Source organism: Atta colombica, unplaced genomic scaffold (assembly GCF_001594045.1).
Source record: "Atta colombica isolate Treedump-2 unplaced genomic scaffold, Acol1.0 scaffold123, whole genome shotgun sequence".
Lineage (NCBI taxonomy): Eukaryota > Metazoa > Arthropoda > Insecta > Hymenoptera > Formicidae > Atta > Atta colombica.
This window is the reverse complement of record NW_017259210.1, coordinates 934,147-953,854: the sequence shown is the minus strand read 5'-3', so window position 1 is coordinate 953,854 and position 19,708 is coordinate 934,147. Positions and strand designations below refer to the sequence as shown.

Genomic DNA, 19,708 nt, shown 5'->3' with positions numbered 1-19,708 from the left:
TATATATATATATATATATATAGAGAGAGAGAGAGAGAGAGAGAGAGAGAATATATTTTTACGTATATTTTTTTACCTGAACATTTGTATACAAATATTTCGCTTGCGGTTCAATATAAGATATCCCTATAATGACAGCAGTATTTTTTCCTTGTAATTGCGTTGGATTAATCCCTGCATCGATAATTGCTTCGTAAGCATGTTCCAATAACAATCTTGCTTCACCTGAGAGTGTGTGTGCTTGTTCAAAAGATAATCCGAAAAAATCCGCATCAAATTTTTCTGCTTTATTGACAGTACCCATACGGCGTGAAAATTCCGGATGCTCTAAAGCTAGATGTATAAGGATATTTTTTGTTTATAATGTTATATAAAATTTTAATTTATGATATACGTCATTGACCAATAAATATGCTTATAATTATATTTAGTACAGAAGGAGTGGCATATTCTATTCTCAATCAATCATACATAAATATAAAAATATAAAGTATGACTATAAATTTGAATTTTTACCTTTTTCCCATCGATCATGATCTGCTCTAACGAGATCAATTTTATTGAATAAATTTTCTCGCAATTGATTCATATTATCCGAACTAGGAAATCTGCCAGCAATACCAGAAATAACAATTTCTTCACCGGAAACATTGTTCCTTGCTATTGTTCCTTTGTCATCCATGATTTTTATATACTGGGATATTCTAAAAAAATGCTATGTATATTTATTTCATTCAAGGATGAGTTTATTTGTTTTTTAACTAACAAGAGAAGTTTCAACTGTCCGAAACCGATTTGATTCATGAAATATGTTATTAAACACAAAAATCTAAGAAACACATATTTTTTTATACTTTATTTATTATATGCTCTAACTCACAAAGAAAAATATGTCGTTTTTTTTCAAAGCGATGTTTCACCCCTTAAATGAGTTAGCACGTATAAAAAAATACGTGCCTCTTAAATTTCGTTTAACAACATATTTCAAATCAATCAATTCTGAGAATCAAATCAATTCACAGTTGTGAAACTTTCTTTGTAAGTTAAGTTAATGAGCTAAAGCTAATGATCTCTAAAATTAATTCATTTTCATTATAGCATAAATAGAAAACTCACGTTATAAAGTTGCGTTAAGATTAATTTAATTAAAATTTGAAGTTAAGAAACAGAAGTTAATTTCAAAAGCATTATTTATATTAGAATTAAATTTGTGATATTATGTTGCTTTATATGAAAAAAACATAAACAATAAAAATATCGAATAAAAATTTAACATATTATTTTTTAAATGTATTTATTTAAACTACTCGAGAAATGTATTATTTCTTGCTATATGGTAATTCTAGTATTTACATCGAGAATTTACGCCTCAGGAGTCATAAAAAATGAAAGGAATAGAGATTATCTGCAATCACTTTATTATGTACCTTTTAAAGACCGATGTGAACCTGACGCCCAACTTTATCAAAAATAAAAATTAACACCGTAGCACATTTGTACTTCATTTGTACCTGTTTGTACTGATCACATTATTTGTATCTCAAACAGTTAAACAAAAAAAATTAAGAATAAAAAATAACCAGCAACTTTAAAATTTTTAAATTTTACTTATGCCATTCGAAAGAGAATCGTTTGTATTCGTTCGTACCTCTTTTGTTTGTACTTTAAAGAGTTCAGAAATACAGCGTTTTTTTAATTTTTGCACAATCGCCATATTGGGAAATCACTCATTTTAAAAGATATCGAGATGCAACCAACGGCATCCAAAAGAAAATCGTACCCATTTGTGCTTTTCTTATTTTCGTCAAAAGGTTTGGACAGCATTTTTCAAAATTTCGGAAATGCGCCAAGAGGGGATGTCATTTCAAAAGATATCGAAATGAGACTAATTCCATTCGAAAATAAGAGAATGGCATAAATGAAATTAAAAAATCTTAAAGTTGCGCGGAAAACGAAATAATGATTGATACAAACAAGTTTATACTGCAAACGAAGTATAAACGCGCTATGATATTAATTTTTATTTTTGATAAAGTTGGGCGCCAGGTTCACTTTTAAAGTGTGCGAGCGAGGGACTTGCTTCATGTAGAAAAATCGAAGTGATGAAAAATGACAATATGATTTCCTATATATTTTAATTCGTAACTAATAATAATTTTTATTTACATTCTATTTGATTACAATATAGGATCAGCTTCTATTTTAGATATTTTAGAATTAATTCACGATTGTTCTTTAACCAATCATATCCAACTTAGAGATAGCATTAATATTTTTAATTATCTCGGTTAAATAGTTTCAAAAAAAGGTTTAATAAATAAAAATTAATAAAAAAATATTTAAGATCATCACTAATTAAGTAAAATTATTCAATATAAAAATTCTTTTAATTGGAAATGAAATACTACCTTGATCAAAAAGTTCCCGGAATTCATTCAGAAAATTCAAAATACAGTTTTATTCAAAAGTGATATTGTCTCCTTCAAAGTACTCGACTGCAACGCACTTATACCAGCGCTTGATCCAGCTCTCGAAACATTTCTGGAACTCTATTGTCAGAACCGTCTTCGATTTTACCTTCTTTCGGCTAAAACGCGTTTCCCGTAATGGTTTTTTGACTCGATCGAACAGAAAAAAATTAGTTTCCCAACATTTCCAAGGTTTTCACACCATTGAATCCATTTTTAACGCAAAATTTAATACAAATTTGTTGCAAACTCCATTTTTAAAACTGTAAAAAATCGAAAATATGTGCAGAGGTAGATGTACTCAAGACGGCGTAACTTTTACAAATGTCAAGCTATGGTGATAAAATTTGGTGGGAATCAATGATAGTGGCAACCTAACCAAAAAAACAGAACTCAAATCAGCTGATTCAGAGCATCACCTGGTTATAATTCCGGGAACTTTTTGATCAAGATAGTATGTATAAGAGGATATAGGCAAAATAATTGATAATTTTGCAACTATTAAATATTATTATGATTTTAATAATCATATTTTGTTTGTAACATATATATAAATCTTTATGTGTATATTGTATAACTGCTCTTCTGTACGATTGTAATAAATTAATATTAATTTAGTGATGTGTAAATACCAGTATGGCCAACACAGGATATTGATGTGTGATACGATCAATTTAATTCTTTATTAATCAAAAGTGATAAATATTTTGATCCTCGCTTCGGATCCTCTTCAGTACATAAAATAATAATAAGACCATGTTTTTGTTTCTTTATATACCATAAATCATTTCTGACAATAGTCTTTTATTTAAAATTTGTGTTTTGTCTAATATTTTAATGTCCACTCAAAATCATAGGATGTCTCTATTTTGTGATCGGTGACAACAGAAGACTGAGTTGTGTTCCTGTTAATATGGTTTCTGTGTTCTGACATTCGTACTTTCAAACATTTATCGGTTTGGTCCACGTATGAGGCATTATAATCTTTGCAGTCTATTCTATAGACTATATCCGAAGATAACATAGGCAATGAATGGATCATTCAAAACTTTAATGTATTTATTTAATTTGTTGATACCTTTATATGTTATACTCACATCAGGAATGTTTTTAATGAAATTTTTTATCACTCTTTGAAAATAGGAACCTAAATTTGAAAATTCAAAACTGAATCAATATAGCGGACGGAAATGCTAAAAGTCGCTCGGTTTCAGCGAAATATAGCATTAGATTTTTAGATCCTCTGATTCTGAATTCGAAATTTGAAAATTCAAAATGGCTGAGTCAATATGAAGAAGTAAATAATGACTGATTCAATATCGAACGGCGAACGGAAAATGAAAATATCAAAAATTGCCCGATGAAATATAGTCTTAGAGGTTTTCCGTCCATACAGCCTCGATTATTCAGGAAAGTTTTCAGAAATGTTTCAATCTTTTACATCTCATAAATAACAATTCCGAAAGGGTTCTGCAATATGTCATATGAAATGTTTTAATAGCCAAAATGATTATTAATAACCATCAAAACCATTTATTCGAACTGGAAATAAGTAGCGCATAATTCCTGTGTATTTGATTTTCCAAATTAGTTGTTATTAGCATTGACTGTTATTAAGTTTTTATTAATGAGGAGAGGTCTTACTGACAGCTCAGTCCCCCAGAAAAAATTTTTTTTAGCTAAACGAAATGAACGCAAAAATTTTTCTGCTGATTTTGAGAGCGCATAAATAGCGCATTATATATAACATGTAATATATAATTTATTCATGAAGATTTGATTAAATGAGATGGAGGATGAAAAGCGGCTAAACATAGGTAGTCCATTAAAGATTATAGCATAAAAATCGAAATTGTTTGGAAATTATAGTGCATAAATCGAAGGCATATATTGCATAGTAAGATAGCATAATTTTACAATTTTTAACGATTTAGGGATGAATATGATTGTTTGCTTTATGAGAGAACCTGCCTCAACAGATGCAGATAAAAAAATTAAGACTATATAAATATAAAAGGGCATAAATCCTGTATAATTTGATTTTCTAAATCAGTTGTTATTAACACGTGGTGGGAGGGGGGGAGGGGGATGAGCTGACCGACAGCCTATTCAGGCCCCCACAAAAAAATTTTTTTTTACAATATTATAGTTAAACGAAATAAGCGTAAAAATTATTTTTGCGGATATTGAGAACGCATAAATAGCATATTAATTTATAATTTATTTATGAAGATTTGATTAAGTGAGGGGGGAGGGACCTGCTAGGAAGATTTGGGGAGTACCTTAAGAGTTGTAGCGTTAAAATCGAAATTGTTTGGAAATGATAGTGCATAAATCGAAGATATATTTTGCATAGTAATAGATGGTTTAATTTTGCAATTTTAAACGACTCAAGAATGAAATCTACTTTCTCTAAGGGAAGTGCCATAAGAGTTGAAGCGCAAAATCGAAATTGCTTGGAAATGATATAGTATTTTGCATAGTTATTATAGATAGCGCATAAATCGAAGATATTTTGCATAATTAAATAGTAATTTTGCAATTTTAAACAATTTAGGGATGAATATATTATTTGCTTCAAGAACGAAATGCCTTAAGAAATGCAGCGAAAAAAATAAAATTTTGTGAATATGAAAATGTATATAAATAGCGCATAAATTCTATGTATTTGATTTTCCAAATCGGTTGTTATTACACGATGGAAGGGTCTAATTGACAACTCTCAGTCTCTCACAAAAAATTTTTTTTTAATTAAACGAAATGAGCGCATAAATTTTTTTTGCGGATGTTGAGAGCGCATAAATAGCGCATTCTGTATAATTTATTTGTGATGGTTTGATTAAGTGGAGGGGGAGATCGACTAAGCAGACGTGGGAAGTCTCTTAAGGATTGCAGCGTAAAAATCGAAAATGGAAATAGTAGCGCATAAGTAAGAGATATATTTTACATAGTTAGATAGCATAATTTTGTAATATTAATCGATTTAGGGAATATGTTTGTTTGTACCAAGTGGAAAATCTTTTAAGGGTTGCAATACAAAAATCGGAATTACTTGGAAATACTGTATAAATCGAAAATATATTTTGCATAGTTAGATAGCGCGATTTTGAAATTTTAAATAACTTAGGGATAAATATGACTGTCTGCTTCAAGAGAAAAGTCTCTTAAGGAAATGCAGTGCAAAAATTGAAATTGCTTGGAAATAGTAGCGCAAAAATCGAAGATATATTTTGAGTAGTTAGATATCATAATTTTACAATTTTAAACGATTTAGAGATGAATATGTCCCCATACAGCACAGAATTTACAATAATATCGTTGCAATATTGCTGCAACATGCAATGTTGCAGCATTGTTGCTGTAACTTTTGTGCTGTAAGAATTTGTACAAAAAGAAAATTTTTTAAGGATTGCAGCGAAATCGGAATTGCTTGGAAATCAAAAATATATTTTGCATAGTAATTTTGCAATTTTAAACGATTTAGGGAGGTATGTGTTTGTTTGCTCCAAAAAGGAAATCTCTTAATAGTTGCAAAAATTGGAATTGCTTGGAAACAATAACGTATAAATCGAAGATATATTTTGTATAGCTAGCGTAAGCTAAGCATTTAAATGTCTTAGGGATGAATATGTCTGTTTGTACCAAAAAGGAAGTCCTTTGAGAGTGCAGTACAAAAATTAAAATTGCTTAAAAATATAATAATAGCGCATAAATCGAAGATATATTGTGCATAGTTAGATAACTTAATTTTATAATTTTAAATGAATTAGTGATAAATATTTATTTGTTTCATATAAGGGAAGTGATTTAAGGAATGTAGCGTAAAAATTGAGACTATGTGAATATGAAAGCGCATAAATAGCGCATAAATCCTATTTGATTTTTCAAATTGGCTGTTATTAATACATGAAGAAGTTGTTATTAATACATGAGAAGGCTGATTGGCAGCTCACTCAGACCTCTAACAAAGAAATCTTTTTTTTAGCTAAACGAAATTAGCCGAAATATTTTTTTGCAGATTTCGAGAGCGTATCAATAGAGCATTATTATATAATTTATTCATGAAGATTTGGTTAAGTGGGGGAAGGGAGTCTAGATGACCCCCAGACCCCCAGTGGAAAATCTCTTAGGATTGCAGCGTAAAAATCGAAATTGCTTGCAAATGATAATGCATAAATCGAAGATATATTTTGTATAGCTAGCGTAATTTTGCAATTTTAAATGATTTATAAATAAATATGACTGCTTCAAGAGAGAAATCCATTAAGGATTGCAATTCAAAAATTAAAATTGTTTGGAAACAGTACATAAATCGAAGGTATTTTTTTGTTTAGATAGAGATCGTAATTTTGCAATTTTAAATGACTCAGGAATGTATAGATGTTTACTCCAAGAGAGAAGTGCCATAAGGATTGAAGTGCAAAAATTGCTTGGAAATGGTAGCTCATAAATCAAAAATATATTTTGCGTAGTTACAGATCGCAATTTTATCATTTTAAACAAATTAAGAATGATTAAATCTGTTTGCTCCAAGAGAGAAGTTCCTTAAGAGTTTTGCAACGCAAAAATAGAAATTGCTTGGAAATAGTAGCGCATAAATCAAAGATATGTGTTGCATAGTTAAGTGGCATAATTTTACAATATTAATCGATTTAGAGGTGAATAAAGTAAGATTCAATACCAATTTCACGCGAAACAAGCCGATATTCATAAATCGATTCCTTGCATTTAAGGCTGCCGTACATAAAATTCCGTAATAGTATGCGTATGGTGTAAATTGAAGCCGGTAAGTCAATTAGAATACTGCTTTAGATTTCCTAATCTAACGGAAATAGAAATAACAGTAAATTTATCCATATAACTTCGCAATAATAAATTTCAACCGATTGAAACTCACCTTATGGATAAGTACTGCTATTTCTATTTCCGTTAAAGTACGTACATCTAAAGCAAATTACTACTCAGCTGCTTAACGTCTTAAGGTTAATGTTACAGAAATTTTGTCTGCGGCAGCCCTTAACACTTATGTAAGTCTTAAAATGTCATAAATCAATCCGAAAACTGTATTAGCATCTTAAGATTATTATATTTAAGACAGTCTAATATATAAACTATGAATACCCAATTTTAGCGTTTCACGGTTGATAACTTCTTCTTACATCAAACAATCCTAAACGGAGAAGATAGAGATTTAGAGAGAGACACATACAAGAAATGATATTTCATTAACATGGATTTCGATTTCGAATTTAAAATTTGAAATTAAAAAATGCCTGATCCAATATGGCGTGCGTAAGTTTTAGGTACGTTAATGAAAATTTGTAGGGAAAAATGATTAATAATGTTTTTTATCGTTATTTAAAAATTGAGTAAATATGTATTATATGTTGAATAATGTAAGTATAAAGTGTTATTGATTGAAACGTTTTAAAATTAAAAGATTTTCTTCCGTCACAAAAAGACCAATCACAACAATTGGAATGCCATTTTATTAGGGATTCATGTCAATTTAATAAAATATTGTATAGATCAATTTGTAAAAATTAAAATAAATTAAGATTGCTTGAGGTCAGCGCGCGCATGCGATAGGCTAATAAAATGATAAACTATAAAGAAAAAATGTGTTTAGCTTTTTTGAAGTCTGTCAGAAAAGTTAGTGTTACATTAGTTATATTTCATATATTTGAATAATACATACTAATAAGGAAAGTGGAATGTCGGGTGATTGAGAGCACTAACGCGGTTCATGATAAAATAAAATTCTGCATTCCGAGATCTTACAAATATTTACTTCGATATTGATCGATCCTAAAGGATACAAAGGATACAAATCAGGAAGCATCTCCAATTATCATAACTTTGATATATGTTGTCAAGATCAGGACTCTGAATGATCTCTAACAGGTTTAGTCATCGCTTGTTATTTGTTGAGACAGAGAGAGGGGGGGGGGGGGGGGGGGGGGGGGGGGGAGGAGTGAGAGGGAGGGAAGGAGAGAGAGGAAGTGAGAGAGAGAGAGAGGGAGGGAGAAGGGGGCGGAATGGAGAGGGGAGAATGAGATGGACGAATTCAAGGAATACAACTTTTTCCACGCAAACAACTTTCATCCCACTTCCCCTTCCCGTTTAGGGGCGCACAACTTTCATACGAAGCGATTTTTGAAGTCGGCGCCCCTGAAGTCAAAATCTGTTCTGCAGAACTGACTACAAAATAGCTATCTATCCTCATTTGACTATGGATTTGTCGACAAAGTCTGCTGACAGCAGATTGATGGCAGAAACCAAGCAAAATTTGCTTGAATCAAATTTTGCTCTTAAACTAACGTCAGGTTATGCAGGACTTTGTTCGGTTTCTGCTGCCAATCTGCTGGCATGCATAATATGTCTAACAGGCTTTGTCATATTTCTGACAGCAATTTGCTGACAATAGATAATACAAACTTTATGTACAATTTGTTACCTTTCTGCAATCGAAAATTAGTAACAAGCTCTGCTGAAAACCTGTTTTTGCAAGTTATGCATCAGGAATAGTTCTAGTAATAAACGACGTACACCACGTATACCATCAGTGACACCATTGACACTGACAATACCGAAAATTATGTTATTTTTATCCGCGAATACATCACTCGGTACGTGACATCGCTGGTTTACGAATTGTAACAAAACTGTAATATCTTATTTTTGTTCTCAAAGATATCTTAAAAGGATATCTGTCTAAAAGATCATCTTTAAAAAGATGACTTTATAGGATATGACTAAAAGTTTTCAAGATGTTTATTAAACAAATTTTAAAGACATTTTAAAAAGGATATCTAAAAGACATTCTACAAAAAGACATTTTTAAAACTTGCCTAAAAAAATCATCTAAAAGACATTTTTTAGATAAGTCTTAAAGATATCTTTTTTAAGACGTTTCTCTCTCTCTCTTTCAGATTATCTTTTGTACATTTTGTACTTACTGGGAATAATGATTATTAGTCATTATTATAAAAATTAATAATTATTATATAAAAGTATATCTATTGTACACTATTTAAATAAAATTTGAATTTATGAAACAATGCTTTTAAATTATCCTTTTTTTTTTGAAACTTAAGGAAAACGCAAGTAACTTTGTATCGGATTATAACGTTCATTACTGGATTTTTTCTATTGTTAAAATTTTAGAAATACAAAATTTACATTCAAAAATAAAAAGATTTCGAAAAAGTTAGTAATAAGTTAAAATTAATTTTACAATTAATTAGTTTTACGTCTTAATTAGTTGAAGTTAACAGTAAATTTATTTGAAATTAATTTGAGATAAAAATTACTAACTTTTTAACTTTATCACTTAACTTTTAATTTGTTTACCAGATTAGTTACCAGGTAAATTCTTTCATATATAAACAAATATAATTTTGAACGATATATCCGTACATAATGCATAGTGCAAAAGTGAAAATGTAAAAAATCCTTTCGTCTCGATGGATTTGTTACATTTTCTTTCAGAAGCGAATTTTGATTAACATTATTTATAAGAGTTTTTTAAAATAAAATAATGTTAATGAAAATATTTCGTTACAAATAACGAAATGAGCGTTATTTAAAATACGATACAATATTACAGTTTATAAAATATGATGCAATATTATTCAAAAGTCTTCTTTAAAAGTTATTGATTTGTCAAACTGCCTACGTAATAATTGATATAAATATAATTTCATATAAGCAATAAATTTCTCATTTCTTCAAACTTGAATTGTCAAAAAGAAACAATACAAAAATTATTTTTAAATTATTTATTTGTTTTTGATATTATTATTATTTTTCTATATCAAACAGTAAGTTTATAAAAGAAAAAATGATATATGCACATATATGTACATATTTTGAATATAATCATTATAATTATTATATATATTTATATTAAGTGTAGTAAAAAGAAATCCATTATTTTTGCATGAAATTGAATGGAAAAATAATGGAAAAATAATTTCTTTTTACTATCTAATATAAATTTTTACCGGGTTCTAACAACTTTGAATTTATGTACTTATTTTTTTACTTTCCTTATGCTGTCAATTATACCTGCTTTTGTTATTTGCAATATCACTACAGTATTGTTTGAGTTGCAGATGATAAGGAACTGAATTTTTTAATGGCGGATCACTCTTTATATAAACTCTTACAATACAGGCTGTTCCAAGTCGTTATCATCTTCTTATTACCTCGTGGTTTCAGCTACACTATTGGCTAAAAGTTTAAGACTGCATTAATTAATTAAAACATATCCTCTGCATAAAAAAAAACTAACTTTATAGATTGTAACACATTTTTATTATTTTCCTCATTGTCTAACGAAATAAAAATAATATGTAATGTTTAATTATCTCAGAACACATTCTTTACAAGAAAAGTTTTAAAGAATATTAAATACTTATCTTACCTTATCAAAATAGCTATTAGTAATTAATTGTTCTTATTATTCTAGATAATCTGTCAACATAAATTTATTTTATTTGCCCTGAATGAATGCCTTTTCCATCTGTTTTTTAAAATAGACCACAGCACAGTTTTGGAAAAAACGCTTTATAATCATGATTTTATTTCCTTAAAATTCAACAATGCTTAATCATTACTGTATCAAATAAAATGTTGACTTCTAAACTGAGAAAAAATTTTTAATATGACAATAAATCAAAGTTTCAAGTAGAATCTATAAATTTCGGGAACATCTATAAATTTTATATGTAGACTTAAACTTTTGGCAGCGTATGTCGAATTATAAAACTTTGGCTTCTGCAACTTTGTAATTTAAAGCATTTCCGTTTAAGTGAGAGAGAAAGAGATAAAGAAAAAGAAAGAATGATAGAATGAGAGAAATGGAGAGAAGGATGGGAAAGGAAAGAATCCAGAAAAAGATATGTGCAAAAATCGGTTGTATTTAAAGTAACATTATTTAAAATATATATTTTTAAAATAAAATAAAATAAAATTGTTATTTAATACTCATATTATTTTAAATAATTTCTTTTTCTTATGATATCTAGTTCTTTTTTAAAAAAGAAAAAAGAAATAAATATTTAGAATTAGAAGGAATATTTAGAATTAAACAAATAAGTTTCATTCTAAATAAATAATTTTAAATAAGTTCTTACTGCTGATTTATTTTGATTAAATATAGCTTTTTTTATTATATTAAGATCAAAGACAAAAATCAATGTTATACCTTGATCAAAGAGTTCCCGGAATTCATTCAGAAAATTCAAAATACAATTTTATTCATTAAAAGTTTTATTCATCAAAAGTGATATTGTCTCCTTCGAAATACTCCCCATCGACTGCAACGCACTTATGTCAGCGCTTGATCCAGCTCTCGAAACATTTCTGGAACTCTATTGTCGATATAGCCATCAGAGCCGTCTTCGATTTTACCTCCTTTCGGCTGTTAAAACACGTTCCCCGTAATGGTTTTTTGACTCCAACAGAAAAAAATCGCAGGGAACCATATCAGGTGAATTCAATGACTGTTGGATGGTATTCGTTTCGTGGTCAAAAATTTACTCGTTGCAAATTCAATTCCATTTTTAAAACTGTAAAAAATCAAAAATACGTGCAGAGGATGTACTCAAGACGGCATAACGTTTACAAATGTCAAGCTATGGTGATAAAATTTGGTGGGAATGTCAATGATAGATGTGACAATCTAACCAAAAAAACAGAACTCAAATCAACTGACTCAGAGCATCACCTGGAGATAATTCCGGGAACTTTTTGATCAAGATGGTATAATTATTGGCAGTGAAAATGTATAGCGCGGTATTCTTTCTTGCCTCTATGATATCTATGACTCGCGAATTATCGAGTGTTCCGTTTTGTGTTTCGATGTTCTTAACTAATTATTTCTGATCTCTAAACTTATTTCTGATCTCGAATAATCTGCTTTCGTTTCTGTATATTGTGAATAATTATATTTCGTTATTCTTTATATTATTGATATATGTATCATTTAGGATAAAGTATACAGATTGACCATTTGCTATAAATTTGTCTACATATTAAAATCCAAGTCAAATTAATAATTAAATTTCACAATAATAATAACTGATCTTTATTAACTTCATGTATAAAATATTCAATTTACAATCCGTTTTTTATTTTTCCGTAAATTAAATTCGCAAAAAAAATTATAGTACATAGGGGAAATCCCAGGCAAAGCAGACGCTCTGGACAAAGCGAATATTTTTTTATTTTCGCTTATTTATCTGAGATAGTGTTATGAATCTCTAACTCTTGAATGACCGACTGGCGACGCTATGAAAGTGCGAAACAATATATAATTGCGCTTGTTTGTATTTGATAGAGGAAAAGAAATTATATGTTTTTTTTGCGATTTTTGCTATGCTACACTCTAGGCCAAAAGTTTAAATACACTACTCTGAGTACCATTAAAATGTTTAAACTGTGTTTTTCACTTCTTATACTTACCGTGCTCATTATCCTATTAGGTATTTAGAAAATGCATAGATTTAAATGTATCAGAGAGGTAAAATAATTAAATTTGTGTAGTGTGCATATTTATGTAAATACTTGAAAAGAATTTTTCGCTTGTATTCAAATTTCTGTAAGTAGTTATTTGTTTATGGTTTGCTTGCGATAATATAAACACTTTCAAATGCTTTACGGACTTTTTTGTATGCTAAAATAGATGAACCTTAATAGTGAAAACAACAGTAAAGCTTTAAGAAGTGCTTTGGTACTGGCTTTGTGAATTAGTAATTAATTTTGGAAAACAAAATAAATTTAAAGAAATTAAAGAAATTTCAATTGATAAGAGAAGTGCTATCGTAACTTTACACAAAAATTAGTCATATAAGATTATCGCAAAAAAAGTGAAAGTATAGCTAAAGAGTGTCCAAATTACCATAGCGCTACTGGTTGACTGTACTCATTCAGGACGTTCAAAAGTAATCACTTCTCAAGAGGATCAGAATATGATGATTACAAGCAAGCGAAATAGAGGACTAACAGCATGGAAAATCCATGCAAAAGTGAACAAAAGCCGTGATAATCAGGTCTCTCTCACTACAGTAAAACGACATTTGAGAAATGCAGGCCTCAAAGCTTGTGTAATTAGTCAAAACCTTTGCTACATCCAATAAATAAGAAGAAACAGATTTATACAGTAAGCCTAGCAACATCGAAATTGGATGTTGGAGCAGTGGAAAATTTTTCTATGGCTGAAAGTTTAAAGTTTTTGGCAATTATAAGCGAATTTATGTAAGAAAAAGCAGCACAGAAAAAATGGCGCCACAATGCATAGTGTCAACAATGAAACATGGAAGTCGTTCAATTATGGTGTGGGGGGGTTTCTCGGGACATGGCACTACTGGAGATTTCATAAAAATCGAAGACATCATGAAAAAGGAGGATTCTGCAGATGCAATACCTTCCGATCTTAGGAAAATCGATCGGAGATTCATTCTGCAACAGGATAACGATCCAAAGCTCACGTCTTTGTCGAAGGTTTGTTGAAGAAAAATAAGCAAATGGTACTCTTTCGAACATGATCGCAGTCACCAGATCTTAAATTGAGTTACTGTGAGAAGAGCTCGATAGAAAAGTCCATCTGTTGTATCGTCAGCTCCTGACATCTTTGGCGAATGCTACAAGATTCCTGGACATTTCTACCATAAGAAACACTAAATAAGCTTGTCGTCAGAATGCTACGACTTGTAAATGTGATCCTGAAAGCTAAGGGTGGTTTTTTTCGATGAAAAAAAATTTAAGATTTATGTTGAAGTGTAAGTATTTCCTCTTTTGTTAATTTAGTTGATAATTTCAGATTATTTTGAATTTAATGTAACAACTTCTTCTAATAAAATATTTTTCTATAATTATAGTATATTATATATTATTCTATAATTTATTACGTTTTTGTTAAGTGTCCATCCAAACTTTTGGCCTGAAGTGTACGTAGTTTAATTATTAGCAGTAATTATTTGTTAACCAATGTGAATGATTTTTTATAAGAATTCTTTGATTTTAAATGTATATTTAAATTAGGTTAAAATTTTTCTCTTGTTGCTTAAACTTATTCTAACTTTTCCAAATTTGTGTCAAGTAGATTCTTTGGGCAAAATGGAGAAGGATCAAGTGAATGATCCATCCTCTTTACTCAGTATGTGATTGCATTAAAAATACCGAGAAGATGAAGGGATAGACGATTTTTCGAGTAAACGAAAAATATATGATTGTTTACATTTCACTTTTGTTTTTTTTCTCACAATATGATTTGTGTTTCTGAAGAATATACCGATCCACCGTTTGAAGACTAGATCCAGTGCACCAAATAGCTTATGAAGACTGTATTGTAGAGAAGATTTGGTAGTTACTTTTGACAACTGCCGACACTGATTTTGATTTTTTAAATTTCATTCTTATTGCTAGAATGATCCATTCACTTTGCCCAAAAGAATCGGACAAAGCGATAGTTTCTCTTTTTTTATATTTTGACTAAAAAGCTATTTAAATGTTCAAGTTTTTTAATTTTATTTTATTTCAAAAGATTCTATTAATAGAATTAGAGAATAAAAAAGGTGATTTTATTTCTGATCTTAATTTTAACTTTGTCATTTTTCTTCTCAAACCTTAATTAATATAGCTTGCCTACACTTCCCCTAATTAATTAAGAAATACTTGACAGTTCAGTTAAGTAAGCATACGTATTCAAATAGGTAAATTATATTTTAATAAAATATCTAATGATACAACTTTTTTTTTATTATATATCAGTAATACAAGGTTATGAATATTTTCTACATATTTATTTTTTTAATTCAATAATTATGAAGATAAAAAGATAATCAATAACTAAATAATCAATAAATGTAATTGAGAAAGTTCATTTTTTACAGTTATTGACCATTATAATTTGTATTATTTCGTATTATTTACTGGATAATTATTTCTCATAAATAAAATTATTATTTTGAGATATTATAATATTGTAAGTTCAATTTTTCATCAAAATGCTTAAAATAAGTTGTATAAAATACATTCAAGAGACACTTAACGACACCATAGCCGTTCATAAATTAAAGCAACACGAATATATAGTGCCTAAATCAACGCTTAAATTTAGAAAAAAATAAATCACTGAATATCAAAATAACAATGGATTTCTATCTTATACTTGAAATTTTATTAAATTTATCTCCTTTTTATTTTCTGAATTTTTTTTCTTCATTTCGATGGTTTTCATACTAATAATCAAACTGTCATTTTTTTCAATAACTATAAAACTTATGATCAATAACTATCATTTTCTTAATAAAAGTTTCTACTATTGGAAAAAATGAAAAGCATGATCTTGTTCAAAGTTTTTTGTATTTGACATAGGTATTCTTTGAATCTTACTTAACATTTGCTTTGCATCAAATTCAAATAATTTCAATAGTGATTATAGTGATTATATTAAATTTCAGTTTAAGTGGTCGATTACTATACACTTCACTTCAGCTAAATACGTGAAAATACTTAATGTAACATTTAAATAAATAAAATAAAAAACTCTTGTATTTGAATTTTTTATTTAATCCTTATGGTCACACTTTAAAAAAACCACACGAGTTATTCTGGGTTAAAATAACTCGAACCATTTTTGAAATATTACCAAATCAAGTATGGTATAGTATAGTATATAGTTCCAATGACTTAAGAAAAAACAGTATATAGGGTTTAGTAAGTTTTAACAAAGCACTTGTACGTAGATAGAGCGGACTAAATGAAGAATCCTCTACTATTTTGCAATTTTCGCAATAGTTAACGAAATATTAATTATTAAAAATTGCCTAAAATTGGTCTTCAATAATTTTTTATTCAAATACTATCAATTTTACAAAAAAATAAGTTGTAAGAGACAAAAATTATTTTCTTTTCATAAAACTCTTCATAAAATTTTTTCAGAATTTTATATCAACTTTTTAGTACTGCATTTTCTTATTTTTACCAATGAGAAAATACGGTGTTACAAAATTCTGAAAAAAATTCTCAGAACTTTATGAGAAGAAAATAAATAATTTTTATCTCTTGCTTTTTTTTTTTATAAATTTTTCTATAAAGTTGATAAAATTTGAGTAAAAAGTTATTTAAGATCAAAATTCAGCAAAATTCAGCATTTTTAATAATTAGTATCTTGTTAACTATTGCGAAAATTGCAAAATGGTAAAGAACTCTTCGACTCAGTTTAGTTTGCTCTATCTATACACGAGCACTTTGTCAAAATTTATCACCTGTATAATTTCATTTTTTAAGAAAATGGAACATTGGCCTTGTAGTAAAAAATTTAATTTTAATACTAAAAAAAAATCATAAACGTGTTAACTTAGGAAAAATTTTTACTTAAAAAATAACTTTTTAAATTTATAATATTTTCAAATGCAGTTTTAGCCCACTTTGAGATAATGTACTTAAAAAAAATAGTATGTTTATATACGTTTCAAAAAAGGTATTTATCTTGAAGGTAGAAGATGATCGTTTTTTTTAGGTATAAAAAAATTAAAAGATTAAATTCAAATAAAAGGCTATTTATTATTGCATGGTTTAAGTTATGTTATTAATGTAAAAATTATTATTACTATTATTATTATTGAAAACAAAGTGAAAAATGTAAAATACAAAAAATATATAGAAAACATTACTCTTCGGTACACAAATGGAGTCTGTGTTTATCATACATGGATCGCAGGCATAACGGACGTTCTTCCCTCTTCGTTTTTTTATTTTTACTTAAAGGATATAATCCATATCTTGCTTATTTTTGCAATTCAATACAAAATATAAATCATAAATTTTTTAAATGAAAACGCGTTAGTCACAACACTTGCTGATATTTTGACAAAAAAAAAACGCTTTTTGTGTGAACGGCTGCTAGATGCACATTAACAGTCCGATTAAAAAGCTAGGCATCTCTATCGAAATTAAAGCTTCAAACCTCCAATAGATGGCAGATAAGCATCTTTCTGAAGCAACAATTCTGAAATATAGTGAAAGATGATGTTGATATTATTTTGACTCACGATGACTACGAAGGGTTAAAATACATTTTTTTCATTTTAATTTAATTAAAATGATGGTTTAAATTTTAAATTTATTTTTTGTTTTAAATAAGTCATCATTTAGTTATTGACCCCTGTCATTTAGTTATTGACATCGGAAGCGATGATTCATGTTTCGGAAATAAGCATTTCAATTATTCATATATGATATGTATGATGTATGAAGTTACGATCACCTAAGTGAGTAGGATGACAGGTCACGATAATGTTATTTACGTTTAATTGAATTGTAAATGATCAAAAAGCAATTGTTTAACATTTATTTTGGAGTTATTTACTGCTATTTTGCTCTCATAATAACTTTTTGTTCTTCTTGGTCAATATGCTACACAATAACTCTTATATCAATGAAGTAGAAAGTTATGTATTATGATAAAGATGAATAAATTGCGTTAGTTACAGAATATGAAAATTTCTTTTAAACATGAAAGGATCTTAATAAGTTTCAAAATATAAAATATTCAGAGGTACCAAGCGGTTATGAGTTATCTTCATGTCACGATTCATTGCTAATACCAACCTTTCGTGAACTTTGTTCGTTGTTTATCAAGATGAACAGCGCACTGATACAGTATCAAAAATATTAACATAAAGTCTCTTATGAGATTATAAATATCCTTGTATGAAATGCAATAGGCAAGCAATTTTATATTTCCAAATTTTTTACATTAAAAATAAGAAGTGTACGTATAATTTAAGCAGTGTTTCCGTTTTTTTTTTTGTTATGTTTCTCCTTATCGAAGGAAAATCCAGAGAAATATAATTAAATGACACTGATTAAATGAACAGAGCAATGATAGCTTTACATGTTGATGCTAATTGGAGCTCTCGAATCAGACAAGATGAGCAGGAGTACCTGCTTCTTACGCTTATCTCCCATTTCCAAGAAAGAGATAGAAAATGATTAAACGAAATCAAAGTTTGCCCGGTATGAAGCCAGCAATCCCAATTACAACAGCACATATCAAAGTGTATTTCATTAATATGCCACGTCTCAAATCGCGCAATTTAAGCGTATTTATATTAATATATATCATTCTTTGTTTAAATACACACACACACACACACACACACACACACACACACACACACACACACACACACACACACATATATGTGTGTGTGTCTTTATGTTTGATTAATTATAACAATTACGATTAATTATAACAATTATGATTTCTTTATAGACACGTCCACTTACAACTATGCCTTATATCTCATAAATTAAACAAAGTATTTAAAATATGTTTTTTTAAATGTGTTATGCTACTTCATAAGACCTGTAATTATGTTATGTATTGCCATATATATGAGATCCTTGTAAACAGAAATAAAAAATTATGGACATTTGAAAATACTTTTTTAGAGTATTTATCTGATCTTACCGATTTAATTCCGTACAGCATCTTATTTTTATTTTAATTACATTAAATTACGTATACCAAACTGTTTACTATAAGGTATAATAAAATTAAAACATTAATTATTTATAACTAGAATTATAAACACAAGCAATGATTTTGTAACATTAAAATTACATATTGAAATTTTCTTCTAAATTTTCTTCTAAATAAAATAAACAATTTTTAGGGTGCAAAATTTTCAATTTTATTAAAAATTTTGTATTATACAAATACAATTTTATAGATAAACGAGACAGTAGCAATTCTTCACAAATTATTCAATTATAATCTCGATGGGATGTCATGTCTGGTAAATAATGACAATACTTTATATAGAATTTTAATTATAATATGTTTAATTTTACTAGCGCTTAGAAGTTCAAGCATGTGCATAAATTTCATCATGATTATGATTAAAAAATTTGGCATTATAAAACAACAATTGTGTTTCGTTTTTATTATTTGTCAAGCATCCGTTTTTGTTTATTATAATTAAGGTAGCAATTATGTTATCTTTATACATATAAAGATACTTATTCACATATTAACACTACAAGTAGAGTGGGCTAGAAAGCTTTATAAATCATTTTTTATTTTATACATAAAAGCGAATATTTGTAATTTATTGATTATATCAATCCTATATACTATCAATCCTACAAAATAAACGTTATGCATTTTAGCATATAAAATTGAAAACATTTAATAAACTTTCGCAATTAGTGTTATACGTACA

General features: G+C 28.4%; 1 protein-coding gene across 1 annotated transcript in view; it reads right to left on the bottom strand.

Annotated features, from left to right (window-relative positions):
• LOC108694757 (fatty acid synthase-like) overlaps nt 1–682 on the bottom strand; it is a 31,461-nt gene extending 30,779 nt beyond the window's left edge. Inside the window, exons 1-2 of the mRNA XM_018204418.1 lie at nt 517–682; nt 77–333 (exon numbers count right to left, since the gene is read on the bottom strand). Coding sequence (XP_018059907.1) covers nt 77–333; nt 517–682 — 423 coding nt within the window. The remainder of the gene's footprint in view (nt 1–76; nt 334–516) is intronic.
• Between the last annotated feature and the right edge of the window lie 19,026 nt (nt 683–19,708).